The sequence below is a fragment of the Rhincodon typus genome, chromosome 2, assembly GCF_021869965.1.
Source record: "Rhincodon typus isolate 14 chromosome 2, sRhiTyp1.1, whole genome shotgun sequence".
Taxonomy (NCBI): domain Eukaryota; kingdom Metazoa; phylum Chordata; class Chondrichthyes; order Orectolobiformes; family Rhincodontidae; genus Rhincodon; species Rhincodon typus.
In genome coordinates, this window is record NC_063333.1 from 143,682,783 (window position 1) to 143,703,988 (window position 21,206).

General features: G+C 39.4%; 1 protein-coding gene across 1 annotated transcript in view; it reads right to left on the reverse strand.

Moving 5' to 3' along the window:
• Window positions 1-130: 130 nt before the first annotated feature.
• Window positions 131-21,206, reverse strand: part of atp2c1 (ATPase secretory pathway Ca2+ transporting 1) — a 110,529-nt gene continuing 89,453 nt past the window's right edge. The window contains exons 18-27 of the mRNA XM_048607132.1: window positions 19,535-19,705; window positions 17,407-17,504; window positions 15,810-15,860; window positions 14,443-14,609; window positions 9,697-9,765; window positions 9,388-9,504; window positions 7,839-7,986; window positions 7,427-7,522; window positions 6,843-6,984; window positions 131-1,214 (exon numbers count right to left, since the gene is read on the reverse strand). Of these exons, the coding sequence (XP_048463089.1) occupies window positions 1,096-1,214; window positions 6,843-6,984; window positions 7,427-7,522; window positions 7,839-7,986; window positions 9,388-9,504; window positions 9,697-9,765; window positions 14,443-14,609; window positions 15,810-15,860; window positions 17,407-17,504; window positions 19,535-19,705 (1,178 nt within the window). The 3' untranslated portion in view covers window positions 131-1,095. The remainder of the gene's footprint in view (window positions 1,215-6,842; window positions 6,985-7,426; window positions 7,523-7,838; window positions 7,987-9,387; window positions 9,505-9,696; window positions 9,766-14,442; window positions 14,610-15,809; window positions 15,861-17,406; window positions 17,505-19,534; window positions 19,706-21,206) is intronic.

Sequence of the window (21,206 nt, forward strand, 5' to 3'; positions counted from 1 at the left end):
TAGCAACATGCAGATTGGAGAAGTTAGAGAGTTAGTGCTGGCTGTGCATTAGGATGTGTTGCAATCAAACTTCCACTGCTGAAAGACTGCAAAGTGGGGAAAAGGTATCATCAAAAGGAGGACAGTTAAGTCTTACAAATATCATTTAATTACAAACTGTATTTTCCAAATAGACTATACAATTCCATCACAGATGCAGCCTGACAAATGGTGCCTGTTGCCCAATACAAAAAGAAAATCACTGCTTACATTTCTGGTCTTCATTACATTTGCCAAGTCTTAGAAAAGCAATGATGTTTAATGTTATCACAGTTTTACACCATAAATGCATTCAACTACTAATGAGAACAAACACTTTTTTAAAAAAAAGTCAAAACTGCAGACTCTGTATTACAGGCTGTTATATGTGATCAATTAGATGCTCTGGCATACACAGACTTCATTCAACACGAAATTGTACACATTTGCAGTTTTTTTCTGTTTAAAGACATATATACACATGTGATACAGCCTCTAGATTGCAAATCATGGGTTCTATAGTGGTCAAGACTTTTAAAAACAAGGACAGAAAAGCATTTCAGCAATTTTTTTTAAACATTATTTTACATTAAGAAAATAAAAGAGCTGTAGGCATCTTACTTTCGTGGCTTATATCTTGGAATAATGGAATGCCCAATGCATTAAGAATACCTAATTTATGCTATGAAATCCACACCATCAAGTATAAAATAACATACTATTTATTGATAAATAATATTACTGAAATTAGGAAAAAAAGACTTTCATTCTATCCAGTGTAATACAGACTCTACACCACATCCATTTGCAGAGTCTTTCCTATACAGGAAGCAAAATATTATGTACATTTAAGCAGCAAATCACACTGTCTGCAGGGAAAAGTTCTGCATCCATTTGCATTGTGCTATCCCAACAGATGGAGATCAAGAGATACTTCATTGTTCTCATTTTCAGTACATCTTTTCAGTCCTTTTAAATTACGAGTGCCATCATATGTCAATTCAAAGTTCATTCTTCAAACACATCATCAGGTTCTTAGTTTTTTTTTGTTTGTTAAATTCAAAGATACAATATGCATCATACATCTAAAAAGGATTTATTTTGTTTTGGGCCTTTCTCTTTCTGTCTCTCCAACCGCTTGATCATCTCGGAAACTATGCAAACTGAGGAAGTGAGCCCCATCAAAAAAATAAGATCTAAAAGAGAAAGATACCAAAATATAATTAATGCACTTTGAAAGATATAACAGCAGCCTGAAATCATAATTCTCACAAGAGGTATAGACATCCTTCACAATGCTGAAATAAAGAACTATTATCTCTCCAAGTATTTCAAATTACTACTCCACTTTTCAAAGTCAAAAGTTGCAAAGAATCTGTTCAAAATATTCAAGAAAACCATATTCACAAAATGCAATGTCATACAAGAAAATTGAAAGTCTAAGCTAAGCAGAAATTAGACACAGGAAGAACGAGCAAATTTCAGAGGGATGGTATGGAGAATGCTAGCTGGAATGGTCTCCATTGTGATTGTGATCATAGCTAAAAGTGCATAGTCCCTGGTGCTCTGTCACAAAACAGCACTGGCACAGTTCAAGCCATTCATGTTCTTCAGAACACATACCTAAAATGATGTAAATCATCTTGGGTCATAAGACTTCCTTTTGGAAATGAACAATAAAATCTCAGTCACGTGGGGAAAAATGTTACCAGTGCGTAAGCACAAATAAAATCAATAGATTTAAAATCTTTAAACAGCACTCATATTTTAGCATTTTTAAATATGATAGATTGATGGATACAAGTTAGCCTTCCAAAGCAGCAATTGCCACCATCTCAAAGGACAAGAGCAGATGGGAACACCTGTAAATTCTCCAAGGCACAGACTATCCTGACTTGGATCTATGTTGCCGTTACTTCACTGTCATGGGATCAAAGTCCAGGAACTCCCTTTGTAACAGCATTGACAGTGTATCTACCCCACAAAAATTGCCGCAGTTCAAGGTGGCTCACCACTACATTCTCAAGGACGATTAATAAATGCTGGCCCAGCCAGTAGCACCCACATCCCGTGAGAGAATAACAATAATGTATTTTAAACAAATAACTTTTTTTAAAAACTTATTTCTGTTAACTTTTCAGACCACTGGTCTATACAGGCAAACTATTTTGAATCAGTTACTGAATCCAAATATATGTGATACTCATAATATACGTGAGGTAAAGAAATCAGCTCTTCTGTTTCAAGATCCATTGACTTCTAATCTGCCAAATCAAAGCGGGATTTAGCATCTTGTTTTTGAATAAAATGTGACTAAGAGACAGGCATATTTTAGATTCCACAAACCAAATGAAAGGTCCAATTGAAAGTAAACTATTGCTCTGCTGTTTGATACTTAACAAACAGGATCAATTTATACATGTACATAATGAACATTTAAAATACATAATATTTGTTGCAGCTTACATCCAGCTTTACTGCTCTAACATTTTTACCTCTACTGTTCCAATACTTGTTCATTCTTTACCAGACAAAGAATAGAGACTGATTCAGAACTTCCTCTAACTAACAGTTACAATCATGAGGGATTACAGGCAGCTTAGCTCAAAATTGAAGAAGTAGACCCACAAGAATAATAAATTGCCAGATTACTACCAAAACCATGTGCAAATTGACGTAGGGTAAATAAGTTTAAGGAAATAAACACAAGGCTCAAAGCTTGGTGTGGTAAAAATGGGTTCCAATTTATGGAGGGCTGGCCAATAGTTAAAAGCAACATAGAAGTCAAATTTACATCAGGGTTTGTTTCTTAGAGCATGTCACAGAGTCTACCTGGGAACAGACTACTCTAGATCTCGTAATGTGTAATGATATAGGATTAATTCGAGATCTCATTGTTAGGGATACTTCAGGGAATAGCTAGTGATCACAAAATGGTAGAATTTCAGATTTAATTTGCGGGACAGCAACTTGAGTCTTAATCTAGTGTCCTCAACTTAAATAAGGGCAATCAAACACTAAAGCATACAAAGCAGTGAAAATTAATGTTAGGCCAGATGTTTAGTTCCTAAAAGAAGTTCCTATCAGTGGGTGACGTAAAAGCTAATAAAAGCTGAGAAAATAAATGTAAAGACGACCAGTGAGAATTTCTATGGGTAAATAAAAAGGGAGTAACAAAAGAAGTGTAGAATCCTTGGAGGATACAAATGGGGAATTCATAACAAGAAACAAGGAATTGGCAGATAACTTTAAACCAATATTCTGAATCTGTCTTCATGGGGGAGGATACTATAAACATCCCAAAGATATCACAGATAAGCAAGGGGCTAAGGAAAGGTCTTATATCAGTCTCTATCATGGAGAATAAAGTATTTAACAAACTAATGAGATGAAAGCGAGACAGGTCACTAGGGCCTGCTGGCCTGTATTAAAAGGAAGTAGCTGCAAAGATAGTGGAGGCATTGTTCAAAACATTCCAGAACTCACTGGATTTTGAATTTCAGCAGATGGGAAAACCGCAAATGCGATGTCCCTATTCAACGTGGTAGAAGATAGAAAACATAGATCAATTAGTTTAAGAGGTCATTAGGAAATGCTAGAGTTCATTATGAAGGAAGGAATAGCAGGACATTTAGAAAAGCTTAACACGATCAAACAGAATCAATGTGCTTTTGTGAAAGGGAAACCATATTTGATTCGAGGATATAACAAGCAGAGTTGATAAAGGGGAACAAGTAAATGTCACATATTTAGATTTCTAGAAGGCATTCAATTAAATACGATGTAAAAGGTTTTTGCACAAGATAGGAACTCTTGGTATTGGGGTAATGTCTGAGCATAGATTGAGGATCAATTAACATACTGAAGATAGAGAACTGTGATTAATGTGTCTTTTCCAGTTAGAAAGCTGTAATTAGTGGTGTGCTGTTAGGTTAGAACTAAGGCCTCAATTATTTACCATCTATTTTTACGGCTTGAAGAAGGGAGTAGAGTGTAATGCACCCAAATTTGCTGACTGTTCAATGATAGCATATTGTGATGAGGACATAAGAAATCTGCAAAGGAATACAGAGAGGTAAGTGGGCAGAAGTTGGCAGGTGGAGTTTAATGTAGCAAAGTGTAAGGGTGTGCACTTTGGAAGGAAGAATCATAAAGCAGATTTATCTAAATGGAGAGGAAAAAAAAGTGTTGCGCAGAGGGATTGGGCGTTATTGTGCATGAAACACAAAAAATTAACAAGTAGATACAAGTAATTAAGCTGACAAATGGAATATTGCTAAGGAATTGGAGTTATTAAAAAAAAGGAAGTCTTTTTTAAAACTGCATTAGATTTTGGTGGGGATGTACTGTGTACAGTTTTGGTCCCCATCTTTCAAAAAGGATTTTATTTCAAGCATTGGAAGCAGTTCAATAAAGATTCTCTAGGCTAATAACTGGGACAAAGGGGTTGACTTATCAAGAATGGTTAAGCAGACCTTTATTCATTAAAGTTCAGAAAAATGATCTTATTGAAACTCAAGATTTTGAGGAGGCTTGACAGAATAGATGTTGAGAAGTTATTTCCAATAATGGGTAATCTAAAACTAGGGGGCATGATTAAAGAATAAGGGACACTCATTTAAAATAGAGATGCAAATGAATTTCTTCTCCCACAGACTAATAAATATCTTGAATTCCCTATCTCAAACAGTTGAAGTGGTTAGGTCACTGAAAATATATATAGAGGAGCTAGATAGATTTTGAAATATCAGGAATTTGAGGGCTGTGGGGAGTTAGCACATAACAGGAATCAAGGCAGATCAGCCATGATTTTACTGAACGGTGAGGCAGGCATGAGGAACTAAATGGTCTTTTCCTGCACCTATTTCTTATGTTCTTATGTTAACCACTGGTATGACTGAAGCTTTTGGTTCTTGCCAGGCAGCAGACCTCTCAGTTCAATTTCATTTCCCTCTGCAGGTTCTCACAGAGTGCACAGGCTCAACGTTCTGTTCAATCTTGAGTTGAGTTTAAATGTCACAAGCTTTTTGAAATGAATTAGATATAGCAAGTAATTAGGAAAGCAAACAAAATGTTGGCCTTTATTACAAGCTGATACACATATTAGTAAGGAAGTCCTGCTATAACTGACCAGGACATTGGTAAAACCACGGCTAGGGTACTGTACACAGTTCTGGTCTCCTTATTTAAAGGAAAGATATACCTGTACTGGAAGCAATGCAGAGAAGGTTCACACAGCTGATTTCTGGGATGAAAGATCTGTCTTATGAGGAAAAGTTGACTAGCTTGTGTCCTTAAAGAACTGAAAAGGTGGCAATCTTCTTGAAATACATTTGATTCTATGGGGTCTTGACAGGATAAAAATAAAGGAGAAATTTCCTATTGCGGAGGATCATCAGTCTTTGAAATTCTTTTAACACAGACAGCAACAGAGCCTGGGTCATCAAATACATGCATGATCAACAAAGAAGTTGAAGATTATGGGGCAAAGGCAGGAATGCAGTATTAAGACCATGCTTGTAATTGATGGTAGAATTGGTTTGAATGGTGATGGGACAAATGGCCCAATCCTGCTCCTTTATTTAATAATCTTATCACACCTATATTATTTAAAATTCACATCTACACTTTGTTATTTCTAGCTTTAGATTTCTCAAATAAATTTTCCCAAACTAACTACACAAACTACAACTCAACTGGAAATCCACAAGCTATATTTATTCCATACCAAGTTCCATTCATCAACTGGGATACTTAATTACCTTAAAGATAATTTATGGAGTGAAATCTATTGTTGAGCTTGCCACCTGTGATTCAAGTCAGAAATTCACCATGTGAGGCAATGTAGGCATAGACCCTTTTCTATGCTTTTATGGCCCTTGAGTAAGGCATCAGTTGAAACTAACACTTGACAACAAGTGAATTACACAAATATATCATTGTTTTAAATTTCTGTGGTAAATACAGGTCATTAGCACAAAAACCTTAACTAATTTTGTATTATTTCAATTTTCCTATTCTCAAGCTAGTTATTCTTTCACACCATTTCCTCAGCATGTTCTATGTATTTATTTAAATAAAATGACAAAAATGACTAAAGCACAATCATTTAAACTAGTTGTCAAAAGAAGCACCAAGGATCCTTTTAGGACTGGACTCAAAATTTAAAAAAGTTTTGTTCCCACAGTTCAGGTTTTAGATCACAGATATTCAATGTCCGTACTCCAGGTCCCTGATGCTAATCATCTCACTAAACCCTACAACAGAATTATAGCAATCAAAAGTACGTACTGAGGAAATAAAAATCAGCATGTCACATTGATATTTTCCAGTATTTCCTGTTCATATTTCAGATTCCCACAATCTGCAGTGTTCTACTTCTATCTTAGTGAAATTGTAGATCCAAGGAAGACTCACCCAGTTAGATTTGCGTTCCATGAATTCTGAGTACATATTGAAACCATGGAACAAATACCACAAGTTTCCTCACTTGTATTTCTAGAAATGGTTATTTTGTATTACAACGATTTACTCTATACCAATCCATCAAGGTCAAGATACCATTTCTAAAACTAGTCTTAATAATTACTTTGCAATGATAAATTAAATGATTCATCAGATTTTTGTGCAAATATTGAATGGTGCCAAGATTATTCAAACCTACAAATTCTGGTAAGCAGTCAATTCAGTGAAAAAAAAGGAAAAAATAAATTGGAGAACGACAAATCATGAAGAAATTTGTGATGTGCATAGACAGGTGTACAATTGTCAGTGTGATGAAAGCATCAAAATAAACACTATGAGGTCTCACTTAAAGTTCTCACCTAGCACACTTAGACTTTCAGTCTGGAAAACTTTCTGTAGTGGAGGAAAGTAAATAACCAGCAGCTGTCCCATGATGGACCCAAGTACAGCATAGCAAAACATTCGGTTACTGCATAACCCAATCTCGAAGACAGATTTTGTCTAGGGAGGGAAGAAAAGGAGCAGAAAGAGAGAAATTAAGAGAAACGTTTTTGGCACTAACAGTCACCTTTTAATGAATCATATACATATTTAGCTCTTAATACTCTAAATGCATTTAACTATTATCTTCAGTGTAATGTATCACTACATCACAAAAAGACAGCTCTCAGTTAGAAAACACTGGTAGGGAACATGTTTGGCACAAAGACACAAGCTTCTTTCACTAACTTTTCTAATGGAAGATATTTGTGCTAACTTCATAAAGTTATCACCTTTTGCTACATTTCACAAAGGTGAATTTAACATTTCATGAAAGATTCAGAGACACACTAATGTAAATAAAGTCGAGAACAGTTATGCAGTGTGAAAGTAAATAAATTGCTTGCAATATTTAACTGCCAGAACCACATTAATTTGGTTAAAATTCAAACCTTTATCATACCTGCGACCTGGAACTCCATGCATTGAACATGTCAAAGAAAACAAAGCAGGTAAAGGTCATTGTTGTATCACGTGGTGTTATTACATTATCCTGTAACTGGGAAACACATAACACATAAAATTCAGTACCAGCAAACCATTTTTAATGTTTAGTTTAAAATTACATCTTTAAACAAAACAATTCATCAAATGGATTGAATCAACTCTTAAATGCAAGTCTTTTTTGTTAAAACTGGCATCTTTGTTAAAGATGCAATTATGGTCATCACTTTAAAAGTACAAAAACATATAATCATCCAGCAAGTTTAAAATAGTTTGCACAGATAGCTCCCATGTTTTGAACAAAACAGTGATTGTTTTCCACCTGAACAAAAGGGTAGACTTCATTGGTGCATTTGGCTACAGGTTCTTACCTCCCTCCAGAAGACAAATAATGTCCCAGAAACAATAATCAGCGATGAAACCAGAATTTTGACAATCAGGTTTCTGGTCAGGATGCTGTCTTTAACATTTCTTGGAGGTTGTCTGATGACATCTTTATCAACAGGTTCTACTCCCAGGCTGGATAAAGGGAGAACAAAGTAAAAGGGCTGAACAGTGACAGATGGAGTTTAATTTGGATAAATGCGAGGTACTGCATTTTGGTATAACAAAGAAGGGCAGAACTTATACAATTTTAAACTTGTTAACTGTGACAGTCTTGACTTGAGTCTGTAAGCTTGGGGTGCTTGACAGAGTACATGTAGAGAGATTTTTCCTCTTCCGGGAGAGTCCAGGACCAGAGGGCAGAATCTTCGACTAAGGGGCTGTCCATTTAAAACAGAGATGAGGAGGAATTTTTCCCTCAAAGGGTAGTGAATCTGTGGAATTCATGGCTGTAGAGGATTCTCAAGGCTGGGTCATTTAATATATTCAAAGTTGAGACAGACAGATTTATAACGAGTGAGGGAATCAAGGGTTATAGGGAAAATGCAGAAAAGTGGAGTTAACAATTATCAGATCTGCCATGATCTCATTGATTGATGGAGCACACTCAATGGCCCCAATGTTCTACTTTAGTTCCTAAATTGTACAATCTAAATGAGGAAAATTATGGCAAGAAAAAAGATCCTAAAGGTGGTGAGGAAAAGGGATATGTAGAATCCAACTCTAATTAATGAAGTCCAAAGTTCATTTATTTTGGCACAATGAATGAGGTGGTTACGACCAAGGCAGAAGGAGTGTACTGTTACTCTAATCCCAATGCTCCACAGATCACATCATAATATAAAAATACTGCTCCCAGTTACCAAAAAAAGTGCATTAAACAGCTACATCAGGTTAAAAAAAAATCTGTCAAACAGGTTCATTTAATAAGTACAATTACTGGTTGCTTATCAAACCAAAACTTATTCAAGCAGTACATAATAACTGGCGAACAGACAGAGTTGGTAGTATAGAAGTATAAATCTTCAGGGTTCTGTTATTGCGAACACCATATCAACAATATGCTTGTGCTCAAACACAGGTTGGTAGAGGAATGGAAGCTGTCTGGAATAAATTTGGTGCTGCCAATATAATCACAGTGCAATGTGGACTCAAACACCTAAGCATAGCTCACTGAATCAACAGACATTTCACTTCCTGCTGCATGATCATTAAAAAACAAGTCTTCTAAGAAGTATTAAATATGAAGTATCTCCATGACAGGGGTAAGATCTCCACAAGATAAAGGGATATGAACAAAATGGAGATGTTGTTGAGGCAAGGAGGAGGACACAGATTCTACAGACAATAAGGGAATGGACTTGCATAAGCACCGTTGTGGCGAATCTGTTGGTGTCAGAAGAGATTATCATTGGTCCATTTCATAAATGTCACATCTTACAACTCACCATGAACAATGTCATGGGAGATCTGCTACTTATATTCAGAACAGTTAATAGAGTGACATTTCATCAATATTTAAACATTTTCTTTTACCTCTGTGCTGGTGGTCCATCCATAATTATGTTGATCCATAAAATCTGCATGGCATTTAGTGGATTAGGAAAGTTCATCAATGTGGCAAGAGAAATCAATGTTAGAGCAGCTATACTCCTAGAAAAATAATCAAATTGGTAAAAACAAGTATTTGCAGCAATTTTATACAAACAGTAAAAGACATCTTAACATAGGGTGGAGAACCTTTTGCTGCTAAGTATTCAAAATAGTATGTAATTATATTTAAATACATTAAAAATAAGTTTGTCACTGACTAATTTACTTCATGTAATCGTAAGTTACACTTACGTGCTGAGTTGGAACCTAACAAAATTTTTGATATTATTGTAAATCCCTTTGCCCTCCTCAATTGCAGACCTGGAACAGAGAGTTTGACATTAAATAACATGGCTAATAAAGTCAGATGTGTTAATGAACTACAAGTATTTTGGTTTACAAAGAACACATTTCAAAAGAACTCAGCTCATTTTCAGCCTGCAATTCAGCACAGCATCACTCTGAGCTGTGCAGTCATTCTGATGTGTTGTATAATGCAAGAACGTGAGGAGGCCATTTATCCCCTTGAGCTTGTTTCACTGATCAATGAGGTAATGGCTGATCTACAACCTAACTTCAGCAACCTGCTTTTACCCAGTATTCTTAACTTATTTGGTTGACAAAACAACCTCAATCTCAGATAACAAGGTCTAGAGCTGGATGAACACAGCAGGCCAGGCAGCATCAGAAGAGCAGGAAAGCTGATGTTTTGGGTCTGCACCCTTCTTCAGAAATGGGGGAGGGGAAGGGGACTTTGAAACAAATTGGGGGGGTGGGGGGAGGCAATGATGGAAGGTGGATAAAGGAGCAGATAGGTAAAGAGAAGACGACGGACAGGTCAAGGAGGCAGGGGTGAAGCCAATAAAGGTGAGTGTAGGTAGGAAGTTGGCTTAGGGGTTGGTCAGTTGAGGGAAGACGGACAGGTCAAGGAGGCAGGGATGGAGCCAATAAAGGTGAGTGTAGGTAGGAAGTTGGGTTAGGGGTTGGTCAGTTGAGGAAAGACAGACAGGTCAAGGAGGCAGGGATGGAGCCAATAAAGGTGAGTGTAGGTAGGAAGTTGGGTTCGGGGTTGGTCAGTTGAGGGAAGACTGACAGGTCAAGGAGGCAGGGATGAGGCTAGTGGGTAGGAAGTGGGGGTGGGGGTTGGTCAGTGAGGTGGGGGGAGCAGATAGGTGGGAGAAAAGACAGACAAGTCAAGGAGGCAGGGACAAGCTGGGCTGGTCTTGGCATGATGTCACGGGTGGGGAGATTTTGAAGCTTGTGAAGTCCATATTGTGACCACTGGACTGCGGGGTTCCCAAGCGAAATAGGAGGTGCTGTTCCTGCAGCCTTCGGGTGGCATTGTTGTGGCACTGGAGGAGGCCCAGGATGGACATGCCATCCAAGGAGTGGGAGGGGGAGAGGGAGTTGAAGTGGTTCGCGAATGGGAGGTGCAGTCGTTTGTCACGAACCGAGCGTAGGTGCTCCACAAAGCTTGGTTTCCCCGATGTAGAGGAGGCAACATCGGGAACAGCGGATACAATATACCACATTAGCAGATGTGCAGGTGAACATCTGTTTAATGTGGAAGGTTTTCTTGGGGCCTGGGATGGGGGTGAGGGGGGAGGTGTAGCACTTCCTGCGGTTGCAGGGAAAAGTGCCTGGGGTGGTGGGGCTAGTGGGGAGTGTGGAGCGGACGAGGGAGTCACAGAGAGAGCGGTCCCTCTGGAAGGCAGTTAAGGGTGGGGAGGGAAAAATGTCCGTGGTAGTGGGGTCAGATTGCAGATGGCGGAAGTGTTGGAGGATGATGCGTTGAATCCGGAGGTTGGTGGGGTGATACGCGAGGACGAGGGGGATTCTGTCTGTGTTGTTATTGCGGGAGGGGGTGTGAGGGATGAGTTGTGGGAAACGCAAGAGATGCAGTCGAGGGTGTTTTCGACCACTGTGGAGGGGAAATTGCAGTCCTTGGAAAAACAAGGACATCTGGGATGTCCAGGAATGGAATGCCTAATCTCGGGAGCAGATGCAGCGGAGGTGAAGGAATTGGAAATAGGTGATGGCATTCTTGCGGAAGGCGGGTGAGAGGAGGTGTATTCTAGGTAGCTGTGGGAGTCAGTAGGCTTGAGTTGGGGCCTGGGATGGGGGTGAGGGGGGAGGTGTAGGGGCAGGTGTAGCACTTCCTGCGGTTGCAGGGAAAAGTGCCAGGGGTGGTGGGGCTAGTGGGGAGCGTGGAGCGGACAAGGCAGTCACGGAGAGAGTGGTCCCTCCGGAAGGCAGGTAAGGCCGAGGCCAAGTACCAACTCTCTGACACCTCCTCCTACTGCCCCCCTTGATCATGACCCCACGCCCGACCACCAAAACATCATCTCCCAGACCACCCACAACGTCATCACCTCAGGTTACCTCCCACCCACAGCCTCCAACCTCATCATTCCCCAACCCCGCACTGCAGTAGGCTTGAAATAGATATCAGTTTCCAGGTGGTTGAGATAGAAACAGAGGGGCCCAGGAAGGAGAGAGAGGTATCTGAGATGTTCCAGGTGAACTTAAGGTTGGGGTGGAAGGTGTTAGTAAAGTGGATGAACTGTTCGAGCCCCTCATGGGAGCACGAGGCGGCACCGATACAGTCATCAATGTAACGGAGGAAGAGGTGGGGGATGGGGCCAGTGTAGCTGCGGAAGAGGGATTGTTCCACGTATCCTACAAAGAGGCAGCCATAGCTTGGGCCTAAGCGGGTACCCATGGCCACCCCTTTCGTCTGTAGGAAGTGGTAGGAGTTGAAGGAGAAGTTGTTAAGGGTAAGGACGGGTTCAGTTAGATGGATAAAGGTGTTGGTGGAGGGGGACTGGTCGGGCCTGTGAGACAGGAAGAAGCGGAGGGCTTTTAGGCCATCTGCATGGGGAATGCAAGTATATAGGGACTGGACGTCCATGGTGAAGATGAGGTGTTGAGGACCAGGGAATCGGAAGTTTTGGAGGAGGTGGAGGGTGCAGGTGGTGTCACGGATGTAGGTAGGGAACTCCTGGACCAGGGGGGAGAAAATGGTGTCGAGATAAGTGGAGATAAGTTTGGTGGGGCAGGAGAGGGCAGAGACAATGGGTCGACCAGGGCAGTCGGGTTTGTGGATTTTGGAAAGGAGACAGAAACGGGCAGTGCGGGGTTGGGGAACGATGAGGTTGGAGGCTGTGGGTGGGAGGTCAGCTGAGGTGATGACGTTGTGGGTGGTCTGGGAGATGATATTTTGGTGGTTGGGCGTGGGGTCATGATCAAGGGGGAGCGGTAGGAGGAGGTGTCAGAGAGTTGGCACTTGGCCTCGGCCTTATCTGCCTTCCAGAGGGACCACTCTCTCCGTGACTGCCTCGTCCGCTCCACGCTCCCCACTAGCCCCACCACCCCTGGCACTTTTCCCTGCAACCGCAGGAAGTGCTACACCTGCCCCTATACCTCCCCCCTCATCCCCATCCCAGGCCCCAAGAAAACCTGCACATCTGCTAATGTGGTATATTGTATATGCTGTTCCTGGTGTGGACTCCTCTACATCGGGGAAACCAAGCCGAGGCTTGGAGACCGCTTTGTGGAACACCTACGCTCGGTTCGTAACAAACGACTGCACCTCCCATTCGCAAACCACTTCAACTCCCCCTCCCACTCCTTGGACGACATGTCCATCCTAGGCCTCCTCCAGTGCCACAACGATGCCACCCGAAGGCTGCAGGAACAGCACCTCATATTTCGCTTGGGAACCCTGCAGTCCAATGGTCTCAAAGTGGTCTTCACAAGCTTCAAAATCTCCCCATCCCCGACCTCATCCCAAGACCAGCCCAGTTCGTCCCCGCCTCCTTGACCTGTCCATCTTTTCTCCCACCTATCCGCTCTTCCCACCTCACTGACCACCCCCCAACCCCGACTGACTACCTACTAGCCTCATCCCCGCCTCCTTGACCTGTCCGTCTTCCCTCAATTGACCAACCCCCAACCTACACTCACCTTTACTGGCTCCATCCCCGCCTCCTTGACCTGTCCATCTTCTCTCCACCTATCTGCTCTTTTATCCACCTTCCATCATCACCTCCCCCTCTCTCTATTTATTTGAGACCCCTTCCCCGCCCCCATTTCTGAAGAAGGGTCCAGACCCGAAATGTCACCTTTCCTACTCCTCTGATGCTGCCTAGCCTGCTGTGTTCAGCCAGCTCTACACCTGGTTATCCCAGACTCCAGCATCGGCAGTTCCTACTATCTCTCAATCTCAGATTTCAGTTTAATTACCAATTTGGCATCAACTGCTGCTTGTAGGACCCTGCTCCAAACTTCTATCACTCCTGTGTCAAACTGTTCCCTAGTTTCATGCCTGAAAGGTTTGGCTCTATTTTTTAAATTATCCTCCATTTGCAGAATAAAACCCTCAAAACATAGGTGCAGGTTTTAAACATTTCCTTTAAAAATAACTAGGTGAAAAGGTCGGTCAGAAATAAGGTTTGCAAATCTTTCCTTGAAGTTTTCACATAAGCAAATCATCCTCTTTTGCATATTACTACAGGCATATGATATAGGAGTCTAATTTGTCTCAATTTTACACAAGTGTATGACATCATACACAATATATTCTTCTCTTCAGAAGAGCTTAGGGAGTTGAACAAACAAAATGGAACAAAAGTACATTTAAATAGATTTCCTTCATCTCAGGGGAGGAAATCTGTGAACATATGCTAATAAAGATGCACAGACAGACATGTAAAAGTCCATTAACTTTCGTATTCTATCCTACGGAAGTAAAGAATATGGAAAAATCATAAATTCTATTGAGGATCATTTGTATTTTTGGATGTAATTATTGGTGATTCTTCATGGTAGAATCTCAAGCTAAGGTACAAACGAAAAGATTTCATGTTAACCAAACTAGAACTGAAAATACAGAAATACATAATAAGTGTTTGCCTTTGTTTTGCAATGAATTAGTTGCCAAACATTCAACAGTCTATTGCATAATGATTGGTAGGAACAACTGAAGGCATGACTTACATTATTGTCTTAAAGTCATCATCTACAAGGATCATGTCCGCTGCCTCCTTGCAGACATCGGTCCCTGTCTGTCCCATTGCCACCCCAATATCGGCTGCCTTCAATGCTACTGCATCATTTACTCCATCTCCTGTCATTGCTACCACAGCACCATTGTTCTGTAGAGACTGAATATTGCAAATAGGATATCAAGGTTAAATATATTTGTTCTGAGGAATATATCAGTATAAATATATCAGTTCTGAGGAAGGGTCACCGGACCCGAAACGTTAACTGTTTTCTCCTCCACAAATGCTGCTAGACCTGCTGAGCTTTTCCAGCAACTTTGTTTTTGTTCCTTAAATATATTTGGATGTACATATACAAATAAACTAGATAATGTGATTTAGGGGCAGGACTACATCATCGACCCCTTGAGCCTGCTCGTCATTTGATAAGTACATCTGATTATGACCTTAATTTTCCTGTCTACCCATACCCTTTGATGCCCATCTGTTAAGAATCTAACTCAGCATTAAAAATATTCAAATGACTTGTACCATTAGACCTGCCCCCTTTCTTTGAGTAATAATCAACCTTTCTGATAAAGGCTTTCTGTGATCACGACATAAATTAAAAACTGAGTGAGGAATTATCTTTAAAATGAATATGGATTTTTGATGCCCATAAGTGCACTGGATATCAATTTTAATCATAATGAAATTCAAAAATGGCTGTGGTATATTATTGAAATATTAATTCTCATTAGGTGAAAGGCAATCATTAGGCAGTTCACTTTGAATTCAGCTACTAAGCCAGGCAAGAAGTGGATAAATTAGATCATCATGCACCCAGAAGAAATTAGGAAAAAAATATGAAAGAAAATTCATGATCAAATGACCTCAAACTTATAGATAAATTCCTGGCATCCAGGTATCAAAACAATGAATTCAAAAATCCAGTTCCATTTGTTCACAATCGTCCTCTAATTTCACATCATTCAAGTGTACAGGTCTAATATTCAGATTAGGAAGAACAAAGTGCTTGAGGTAAATAATGGCATATAAAAAGTGACTTAAAAGAAAGTGGAATGTTGTAGTCCAGGAATGACTATAGAATTTTGATTTGTAAGACACACAACCTGGTTAAAAAACTTGAGGGACACAACTCCACATCACACATGAGGCAAGGCATGAAAGCAGGCCTTCCTGAACTAAGTTGAACATGGAAAAATATAAACTATGAACTAAATTATCTCAAATTTCGACAGACTTTCTGAGCTGTCTTTATAAGTCAATAACAATTACAGAGGTAAGAAAGCCTCAAGAAAGTAGAAAGTAACAGAGCTGGTCTTCAGAGCTAAATTTTCCTAACCTGCTAATAGTTACCTTTATAATCTTCAGTTTGTGCCTTGGACTAGATCTGTAAAACACTGCTATCTGTGAAAACACAATTGAAGTAAGTCACTTAAAACAAAAAATCTGATATCAAAGCATTGCAGGTCTCTCATTATCACTTCTAAATAAGCAAATACGACAGTGACTTCAAATAGAAAATCACTAGAAGAATTGTATCTTTCCTCCAACCAAATATATAATTTAAGCTAAAACCTTTTCCATGACAATATATGGTCAGAGAGAGGGTGAGACTATTCAAGCCACTGAAGGTCTTCTTCTAGTAACTCATGCAGATTTGGCAATCTGTTTTAAGCATGATGCAATTAACAAGTTTATGTAACCGAAATGACTTCTTTTAAATTGTCCCTCACTTACACAAGTTGATATTGTGCATTCCACATTATAAAAAACCGCATTCACTGACCATTCTCAAGTTATTCTCAAAATGTGGTGAGGATTTGTCTTCTTCAATAACAATCATTTCACAATTGAGTGACTCAGATAATCTGCTTCAGAGGACACTGGGAGTCAATCATATGGTATAGGTCAGATCAGGTAAAGCAGCAGGTTCCCTGCCCTTAAAGGCATTAGCAAACAAGTTAGGCTTTACAACAACTCTGGAAATTACATGACCATTTTATACAATGTCAACCCATGAATTACCAAATTTGGTGAATTAAATTTCAATTTGTCACAGTGGAATTTTAATGCATGGTCTTAACAATTTTTATATTCATGGCTCCACATTGCTTTGCATTTGGTCAAAGCTGCATTTATCTCTGCGAATGTACTCAAATACATGATTAGTATTACACTCACTGGCTAACATAAATATAAAAACTATGCTGGGAGCAATCCAAACTGCAATTTTAATACTTACAAAAGGGCACAGTGTATCTTGTGTCCACTTTGATTTGGTTGGTGAAGCCCAAATGTCAAGAAATTACGGACACTTGCCTAAAATTGAAATGTTCCTGAGACAGCTGACTTCAACCTCAGTCATATTTTGCCATGTTGCATCAATGTGGAGCAACCATTGCATAACAACAGAAATAAAACAGTAAGGAGCCTACAGTAGTCAAAATATGCATCAAATAAATGGATTATTTTGTTACTCTATTTTAAAAGTTCTTGGGCTAAACTGCACTGGCAATGGTTGCTTAATGCAACTCATGCAAATATTAATAAATGTAAGTTAGATTGTTATGTGAAGAAAATAACCAATTTGTTGAGAATAATAATTGAATTCTCTTAATTTCCATAAACAGTTTGAAGCTAAATGTAATTACTTACCTGAATAATGCAAAACCCACGACTGCAAATACTGCTAAAGCCAACTAAACAAAGCCAAATGTAGGTAGCCAATGGGAATGGTTTCTCACAAGCTCAGAATGCTCTAACCTTAAAGTCATTCCAGCTCTGAACTACCTGCTAAACACTTAATAGTCCTGTAGAGTCTAGACCAAGTTCCGTAATACAATACTTTAATTTCTAAAAGTAAGTGAATTGTTTCTTCTTCGCCAAATGTCATGCTCAACATTAATGTCTGCATAAAATAAGGTTTTACCTTACATTAAATATAGCATACCTTCTGGACTATTTGTGAAAGTTGTTGAATATCGAGTGAATCGATTTCTTCTCCCGAAAGGGTCTGTGATCCCTTAGAATACAAACCTAAACGGGTAGCTGTATATAAGTAAATACTTTTTAGTACAAAAGTGAGCTTACATTAAGTATCCACTATTATGTAGTTTGAGAAACATATGCGTACATCCAATAACAAGTTATTCCAAACATCTTGAACTTCATCTAAAGACTAATAAAGAATAAACCTATTGTCCAACTGATCACATTTTGGTGTCAATTAGCTAAATGATCTTCATCTGCTCTACAGGAAAATTTTAAAGGGAGAATCTACTTGGATGTTTGGACTAGCCATGGAAATAGGCTCAATAAAATCAAGGATGAGATAGATGGATTTTTAATCTGGAAGGAAATCAAGGGTTATGAGGAAAACGGTAAGAATGTGGAGTTGAGGATTAACAGACCAGACATAATCTGAGTGGTGAAGCAAACTCTGGGCTGAATGGTTTACCTCTGCTCTTATGGTCTTAATAAATAGTCCATCTTTTAAGAGTATCAGTTTAATTTCAATGTTCAACAATCTTCCCACATTCATGTAATTTAAAGTACATATGGATGCTCAGGACTTATTAACAATTGATTTCTGGTATGCATTCTTGTTTCCTTAAATTCCTTTTCAGCTTCATGTTATGCTTCTCCAGACCACAGTCCCTGAACGTACCCAGTGCTTCACTGATATGGAAGCTGTCTCATATTTCCCGGTCTATTATTTGACCTTATTCCTTCAGTCACTATTCCCTTTGGAATTACTTTCCAAAATATCTTTGTCCAGATCATCTCTTTCCCTACTTTCAAAATTCTTGTAAGTGCGTTTTATTTTGATTACTTCTCCAATTTTCTTTTCCCTTTTTGTCTGCTTACCTTTCCCTGCCTTAAACGCTAAGAGACTTTCTTTAAAATGAATGTTGTTTGCTCGGGAACTACTTGGTGATTTCTTCCTCAGTTTAATCCAATTTTAAATCCATCAAGTAGCCTTATATTTACCCTAGTCTCAACTCTGTTCGACTAAATTCTCTCTGGCATGGTAATGTTAACTGATCATTGGAATCCACTTTTGGAGTTAAACTAAAAGAGGTTTATACCATCAGGCACTTCAGTTATACTGCATCGTGTTTCTCTGCCCTGCTCCTTCGTTATTTTAAATTGCAAAATTGTTAAGCATTGTGTCAAAGTAAAAGACAGAACTTTCATACAAAGAGAGACCAATTATTGTAAAATAATCTTTATATTCTAATAAAAGACTGGAGATGGTAAGGTTATAAAGTTTCAGGAAGTGGTGCAGCTGAAGAATTTGTAAATCTCTGGTTTAGAAATCCAGTACCTCCATTTATTCCCACCTATCAAATTAGGCAGACTAGGAGGGGTGTGAAAGTGAGGGAAATCAGGTAAAAATCAAAGGAAAGTTGAAAATTACACTGGTACTTTGGGACCACATCTGGAATATGTTGTTCTGTATTAGTCTCCTTGGATATCGAAGGATGTAAATACTTTGGAAGCAGTTTGGAGCAGGTTTACCAGACAAACAACTGGAATGGGCAGGTTGACTTACGAGGAAAGGTTGGACTGCATCTGTTGGAGTTCAGAAGAGTAACAGGCAACTTGATTGAAATGTCTAAGATCCTAAGATGTCTCGAAGGGTGCATGTGAAAGGGATGCTTTCTCTTGTGTGGGATTCTAAACTAGAGGCACTGTTTAAAAATGAAGGGTTACTCATTTTAAGAAAAAGAGAATAAGAGAATATTTTCCCCCCACAGCGGGGTCATGAAACACTCTTCCTGAAAAGGCAATTGAAACAGGTAGGTTCTTAAGGCGTGAAAGGTTATCATTGGTAGGTAGGCAAGTGGAATAATCAATTCATCCCTGAATTTATTGAATGACTGAGCAAGCGCTAAGGACTGCCGAACTACACCTGCTGCTCATTCACACGGTCATATCTACATAAGGAAATGTAGATATAATAAAGCTAACCATGAATATATTAAAACAGAAAATGTCATCATTGTTATTGTTCTGAAAGATGTCCCTATCTCCCAGCTGTAAGTTTTAATATTAACATTGAATCAGTTTATTACCTATAGCAACTGCTGTCTCTTGTGAATCGCCAGTGACCATTTTGATTATAACTCCTGTGTTGATCAGTGTAGCAACAGCTTCTTTAACACCTGACTTCGGTGGGTCGATCATTCCCACAAGCCCCAGGAATGTGAGTTGCCCAAGTTCTGGTCCAGATGCTAAAGCGAGAACTAGATGAAAAGATGCCAAACGTGATTTCCTCACTGCTGTATTTCATGTTTTACATACAGTATCATAACCAATATACACATCCCCGGAATAAAAATGGCTCTAATAAACGTTAGCAAAGTTGCACCAACTTAATATCTACTAAGTGACATGCTACAGATTACAGTTTTTCTCATAACACTCTCCCTACTTCTGGTAATAACAGCATGAGTGCTTTTGTCAGGAAAGCAAATTTTTGTTCACTTTCCTGGCCGATGGTGTAGTCACAGCTTCAGGTTTCCTCTAACCTATAAGAGAATGTGACTGACATAAAGCAGAGATAGTAGGAACTGTAGATGCTGGAGAATCTGAGATAACAAGGTGTAGAGCTGGATGAGCACAGCAGGCCAAGCAGCATCAGAGGAGCAGGAAAGCTGACGTTTCGGGCCTAGACAATTGGCTTTGCAGGAGGATGGCCTCAATGCTGGTGTTTTGATTGATTCCAAGACTCCCTTGGCAGATAGATTCATGATTTCCAAAGGGATGAAAAATTTATCGAGGATATGCAAGAATTTAGAGTTGAGATTAAAATCAGAGCCGCCATGGAATTGAACGGTGAGGGGGGTTCAGGAGGCTGTATGACTTCTTGTATGCTCATATAACTTCAATGTTTGTGATGCCAACAGAACTCGAGGATGCTGCAGGGGAATGTTGGGTACATAGAAACAGGAGTAGGCATTTCAGCCATCAAGCCTATCCCACCATTTAAATAGATATCGCTGATCTTCTACTGCAATGCCACTTTCCCACACTATCTTCAAATCAAAGCACGCTTACTAGAAAACAACTGGAATGAGCAGGTTGACTTATGAGGAAAGGTTGAATTGCATCTGCTGGAGTTTAGAAGAGTAACAGGCAACTTGATTGAAACGTCCAGTACCATTAGTTTCTAGCATTCTACTGATTTCTCTATTAAACATGCTCAAGGATTGAACATGCAGAGATCTCTGGCGTACGGAATTTCAAAGATTCACTAAGTGAAGAAATTCTTCCTCATCTCAATCTTAAATGGCCAATTCTCTATCCTAAGACAATGTCAACCTGGCTTTAAAGACACCATGCGGGGGAAACATTCTTTCTAGATCATTCTGTCACACCCTATTAGAATCTTATAACTTTCAATGAGATCGTCTTTTATTCTTTGAAGTTCTGGGGAATGCGGAGTAGGTTTCCTCAAACTCCTCATAAGACAACCTGGTCACCTTAGCAATTATGAGATAACAAGGTGTAGAGCTGGATGAACACAGCGGGCCAAGCAGCATCAGAGGAGCAGGAAGGCTGAAGTTTCGGGCCTAGACCCTTCTTCAGAAAATTCCTTTACAGTCATTGATTTTGATTTGATTTGATTTACTACTATCACATGTACCAAGATACAATGAAAAGTATTGTTAATTGTGCTAACCAGACATATCATACCTTAGATAAATACATCAGGGTAATAGAATAGAATATAGTGTTACTGCT